At 30.1% G+C, this 6522-nt stretch overlaps 1 protein-coding gene across 1 annotated transcript; it reads right to left on the minus strand.

The window, feature by feature from the left end:
* Positions 1-2698: 2698 nt before the first annotated feature.
* On the minus strand, positions 2699-3970 carry LOC110618687 (secoisolariciresinol dehydrogenase). The gene is made up of 2 exons (XM_021761904.2): positions 3771-3970; positions 2699-3666 (listed from the first exon to the last, which is right to left on the minus strand). The coding sequence occupies exons 1-2, from the start codon at positions 3809-3811 to the stop codon at positions 2862-2864; spliced, it is 846 nt and encodes a 281-aa protein (XP_021617596.1). The 5' UTR covers positions 3812-3970; the 3' UTR covers positions 2699-2861.
* Between the last annotated feature and the right edge of the window lie 2552 nt (positions 3971-6522).

Consider the following 6522-nt stretch of genomic DNA (forward strand, 5'->3'; position numbering starts at 1 on the left):
TTTGTTTCAGCCATGAGTGGCTGAAACCTCTTTTTCTAGTTGAAGATTAGGTGAAACTTTAGTTATTTTATGGATTGGGAGAGATGAACATATATTGTTTATCAATATTTATGCAATTTCATGCTTAATTCCATTGTTGCTTTATTGTTTAGATCAATAGGACCCATTGATTCTTGATTGCAAAGTGATAATTTGTTAGTTTAGATAGTTTTAAGTCCGTAATTGCTTTAATTATTCAAACACAAGTAACTCTTGGTGTAAAAACTAAGGAAATTGCATGATCTAGCAATATTACCATACGGTTGGGTAGCTAAAATTAGATATCTCTATTTCTTAATGCAATTGACAGTTGTTAGATGCCAAAGGTCCAAGAACGTTCCTTGGCAACTTGTTGATTAGTGATTAATTAGAGGATGTTTCCTAGTTAATCTATGCTTAAGGAGGGATATGGTGGTGAGAAGCGTCTTTCACCTGCATAACTAATTTATTGAATCAAATAAAGGAATTTTTGTGTCAATGATCAATCCCAACAAGTGGATCCAATTATTCAACTAGAGCCTTTCTTGTTATTAAATTTCTTTACTTTAATTATTTTCTTTACTTTGTTGTTTTTAATTCTAGTTCAATTCATCAATCTCAAAACCCCCTTTTTATTTTACTTTCAGTTTATTTACTTGGTCTTGCTAAGGAAAATAAGTAAGTATCAATTTCCTATCGATTCGATCATTTTGCCACTATTTACAGTTATAAAATTTTGATAATCAAAAAGATTATTTTTGACCGGTTTCGACAACCGCACAGTCAATATTTTATTTGGACCATTTAATAATTTTATTTTAACTTAAATATGTTTTATAAATTTACATATGTATTATAATTATGAAATATCTTAAATTTTAAGAATATTTTAGTTTATATATTAATTGATTTGGCTCTTACATATATAGACAAATAATGTATAGATATAATGATGGATATATATATAAATAATGTATAAGGTGATGATGGATATGTATGAATAATGTATAGGAATTGAAAAAAAAAATTATTAATGAATTACCAATAGATTTTTCATTAGTATTCCTAATGGAATAATTCAATTTTAATAGAAAATAAAATTATTTTTTATCACCAATGAATCACAAACGAAAATTCTGTTAATGTCAATAATGGATAACTCAATCCATTTGTGAAGTCATAGTGAAAAATATATTTTTCACTAATGGATATGTAGTCCATTAATAATTATAATGGACGTATCAGTTGCTGATTCATTATTAACACTAACAAATTTTGAAATTATTGATAAATAAATTATCAATGAGATTTTTTAGAATAAATTTGATTCGCTATCAAACTATAAATAAATTGTTGTTCAATAACGTATAAATCCGTTACTATTGTTAAATTTCTTGTAGTGTTTTCTGCGTGTAAAATAAATATAGGTTTAGACAAAATGGAATATTGTTAAATTTAACAATGATAAATTAGGGATGAGCATTATTCGGTTCAAACTGGAAAAATCGATCGAACCGAATCGATTTGAAAATTTGGTTCGATTTTTTTATACATTTCGATTCGATTTAATTTTTAATTTCAGAAATTTCGGTTATTTTGGTTCAGTTCGGTTTTGATCAGAAAAAAATCGAAAAAACCGAACCGAACCGATCAGTGATAATAATATATTTTTTCAATAATATAGAGAAATTAAATCATATTAAGAATAAAATATTTTAATTAAATTTTAAAATATTAAAAATAAAGTGTAAAAAATAAAAAAATTATTAAAAATCAAAACCGATCAAATCGAACCGAATCAGACCGGTTCGATTTGATTTCTGATCAAATTCGATTCGGTTCGATTTTCATAAACATTAAAATTTCAATTTTTAATTTATTCGGTTTGATTCGATTTTGAATCAAACCGACCGAATGTTCACCCTATGATAAATGGGGACATGATTAAAAGGATTTTTTTTATTTTAAATGCTCTATTTTATTAATCAATTAAAATTGAGAGAACCATTTTATAATTCACAATTAACTTTTCAAATTCAAAATTTCACTATTTCAAAGATTTGGTTTTATTGTTCATAAAAAGATTAGGTTATAAATATAATTTTAACAATATTGTTTGTCCGATAAGCTTTTGTTTTATAGTTTGATTATCCCTTATGTTTATTCACATACCTAGGATCCATTTCACATTACAGTCAGAAATTGCTTTTAAGAAAACACTTTTTTAGCTTTCAAAAAGAAAAAAGAAAACACTTTTTTAAATATATTATTTAAAAAAATAAGAATTATTTAAAATTATTTTAGATATAACTTGCTCATAAAACATCAAAATAAGAAAATTGTTTTTGCAACTAAATACAAAATAATTTAACAAAAAAACGGTTTTTTTCTCCTAAATTCAACGTCAAACGTAATTATAACGCAGTATTTTGATATTTAAAAAAAAATTAGTGTTTTCAATTTTTTTTTAATTTTAAAATTTTTATTTTAAAAAATAAAAATTTTATATAATTTTTTTGTTGCGGCTGAACTTGAATCCACGTACTCCTATTCATTCAAATCATGACATGTGGGCTACTATCTGTCTTAATTCGACCAAAAAAAGAAAAAGCAGTCTTGGACCGACATAGACTCTTCACGTCTCGATTCATTCAGAAGGCGATGGGACAACTCCTCATCGTTTTTAGAAACAAAATTTTATTTATGAAAATAATACAGAAACTTAGTAATCACCGTTCAATCTCTATCCCGATCACCCAATCTCCCCGAAAACATTCAATCTTAAGATAATGAGTACTCTGTAACCTCCATCAATGGAGGAATACTTCTAACTATATCACTGCCTAAGAAGAATGTAATCTTTTCACTGCCATTTCTATGGCGGGATTGGCAAGACTACAACCTCCGTCAACCACAAGATTCAGCCCACTCACGTACTTAGACTCATCGCTTCCCAAATACAAAGCGGCCTCTGCTATATCCTCTGCTTCTAACACAGCCTGCTTCAAGTTCCCTGCAGCTTCAATCTCTTCCTGAATCTTCTCATTCTCCTTCCCCATTAACCCCAAACCAAATTTTAGCAGTGGGGTTACAATTGCATATGGCGAGACACAGTTGACTCTAATCCCATATTGGCCCAACTCTACACACAGATTCTTAGCCAAACCAACCACTGCATTCTTTGAACTAACGTATGCATGAGCAGCCTTCAAGTAAGTCATTGAAACATAACTTGCAGTGAAGATAATTGAACCTTTCTTGGCAGGAATCATGACTCTAGCAGCGTGTTTGGCTGCCAAGAAACCACCAAACACGTTGACATCGAATGCTCTTCTGAATTCTTCGTTGTCTGTGTCTAAGATTCCAACCGCCTTGCTTAGAAGTCCAGCATTGCTGTGCATGATATCAAGCTTTCCGTACTTGGAGACAGCTAAATCTACAGCGTTTCGGACATCGGATTCACAAGTTACATCGCAATGGGCGTAAGTGATAATTTCTTCTGAGCCCAGTTTTTGGCAGAGAGAGTGGCCGAGATCATCTTGAACATCTGCAACAATGACCTTGGCTCCATGTTTCAGAAACAGCTTTGCAGTGGCCGCACCTATGCCGCTAGCTCCGCCAGTTATCAAACCCACCTTTCCTTCTAGCCTGCTAGATCCAAAAACAATTAGTCTTGCTAATTTTTGATCTTCTGCCAACTGATCTAAAATTCTAAGTGAAAGATTTTTTTTTTTTTAATGATTAATCATTACCTCTTGGTTATTGAGATTGCAGCAGAACATGCTTTGCTCATCTTGATCCCCTAAACTGAACGGAAGCCGATATGCTGTTGAATTTCTCTTAACTATAGTTGCTGGAATATATAGACTGCTTGAGATGAGAAAATGAAGTAGTGAGGATCTCCTGACCACAAATTCTGGGGACGAACTTTCAGGAATAGTATCTATTTTGTTTTCTTAATATTGTGAATGCTATAGCATGTGGGTATTTTAAACCTGCGTTATATGTTTGTTTTAAATTCAATTATTTTAATAATAATAATAAAAATTAATAAATCATATCCAAATTAATTCCTGTCAGCTGAGTCCTCAGTGCACTCAATACTAGGGCTGAGCAGATTTCGGTTCAAATCGAAAAAACCGACCGAACCGAACCGATTTGAAAATTTAGTTCGGTTTTTTATACATTTCGGTTCGGTTCGGTTCGGTTTTTATTTTCAGAAATTTCGGTGATTTCGGTTCGGTTCGGTTTTAGATTCAAAAATTTCGATTAAACCGAACCGAACCGAAATCATCAATACTACGTCGTTTTTAATAGTTCACTTATTTGCCCTAAATATAAAAGTCATCTCGTCTGCCACAATTCGCATTCACACTCTGTTGCTCTCCATCCATTTCAGATTCCATCGCCGCCTGCCCTCACCTCACACTCACAGTGCATGTGCCTCCATCCACTCCATCCACCACTTCCAGCGGCGCTTCCACCGTCCAACCTCCACTTTCCTCCCGGCGACATCGATTGATTGACCATCGTCGGGTACCTCGGCTTGTACGTTGCGGCTGTGTGACCCGTCGCTGCAATCGTCGGTGCCGCGTCACCCATCGCCGCTGTCGTGTGCTGTTGTGTTGTACATCTGCATCGCTGTCGTGCACTGCCGCGTGCTGTTGTGTCGTACATCTCTCTCACGCCTCCAGCCCTCAGTTCAGTCGGTTGTGTCGTCTGCCGCGTGCTGTTGTGTCGTCTGCCGCGTGCTGTTGTGTCGTACATCTCTCTCTCAAGCCTCCAGCCCTCAGTTCAGTCGGTTGTGTCGTCCATGTGTGCTGTTGAACTTGAGGCAACCGTAGAAGGTAAATAAATATTTTGAAAACAAATTCCATTAGATCTGCTGTTCTGTGATGTTGTATCCTGATTCATATATATTACAAATTAGATGTTGTGTTGAGGCAACTATTTTTTCAAATTCTTGAATAGCATAATAAAATTGATGAAAACCCAGAACTTTTGAGGCTTAACGTGTCAAAGGTAAAAGGATGGAATTGCCATTTAAAACGCTGTTGCTGGCACTTGGCAGGTCGTTTAGCATTAAGTTTAAACGAATTGCTCCAAAAATCGGTTTAACCGATCAAACCGACCGAATTGAACCGAACCGATTTGATTCGGTTCGATTCGGTTATCCCTCTTATTCGGTTCGGTTCGGTTTTTATAAAATTCTTCAATTCGGTTTTCGGTTATTTCGGTTCGGTTCGGTTTTAAACCGAACCGACCGAATGCTCACCCCTACTCAATACAAAATTAGGAATTTAAAGGAGCAGCGTTGCGTTTTAAAATATTTGAGTTGAATTTGTTAAAATTTTTTAATCTCAAATTTCACTTATTTGGATCGAATATTAATAAATTTAAATTTAATTTATAAATTAAATTTTTATTAAATTTAATTTTAAATAATTTATAAATAATTTTATTTATTTATTTATATATATATATCTATGATGAATTTTAATTTAATATTAATAAATTTAAAATTAAATAATTTTAATTAAATACATTTATATACATAAATTATCTCTTAAATTTATAAAAATAAATTTTTAAATTTAAATAATTTAAATATATATAAATTTTAAAAGTATAATTAAATTATATAAAATTAAAATTTAAAAAATTTAAATTTACCACATAAAAATTTTATGTATTTCTTTTATAATATTAATTTCAATACATTTAACCAAAACTTTTTATAAGTATGTTCATTAGTTTACTTCTAAATTTAAAAATGAATCGAACTCATAAATGTTAACGAATTAAATATTATAAAATTTAAATATAACTCGTTTAATAAAAATTAAATTTAAATTTGACTCGTTTAAAAATTAAATTAAATTTAATTAAATTTTTATTGAATTAAATTCTTGATAGCTAACACACAATTTAATTTATTTAAAATTCTATTTATCACGAGTGAAAAACTTAAAAAATAGCAGATTTTAAAATCAAAATAAAAAATTTAAGAAATTCCGTTGGATTAACATAAAATAAAACCACTCTAATTAGAACACAAGCATTAGCTTGTTTTGGAATTTAAGGAAAATCCAACCAACCCTATTGAAAAGACGATTGCGACAATCTTGAAAAACCTAGCAAAAGTCCAAACTCCGACTAGTCATCATCACTGAAATAAATGGCATCCACCGTCTGCATTATTATGTATATAATTGTCCATTAAAAGTATATTAAAATAATTAAATCATAATATCATATTACAAATTAATTACTAAAATAATATATTAATAAATAATTATATTATAAATTCTATAATTAATTTATAAATAATAAATATAATTATATATTATTTTACTTATTAATATATAGAATAAATATTAAGAAAATTTTAAAATATTTTAATAATTTTTTTATAAAAATGAATTATGTATTGACAAAAAAATAATATAAGATTAATGAAAATAATTATTAACATATAAAATCTAACTGTTACTTTATAATACC

This window comes from Manihot esculenta, chromosome 7, assembly GCF_001659605.2.
Source record: "Manihot esculenta cultivar AM560-2 chromosome 7, M.esculenta_v8, whole genome shotgun sequence".
NCBI lineage: Eukaryota > Viridiplantae > Streptophyta > Magnoliopsida > Malpighiales > Euphorbiaceae > Manihot > Manihot esculenta.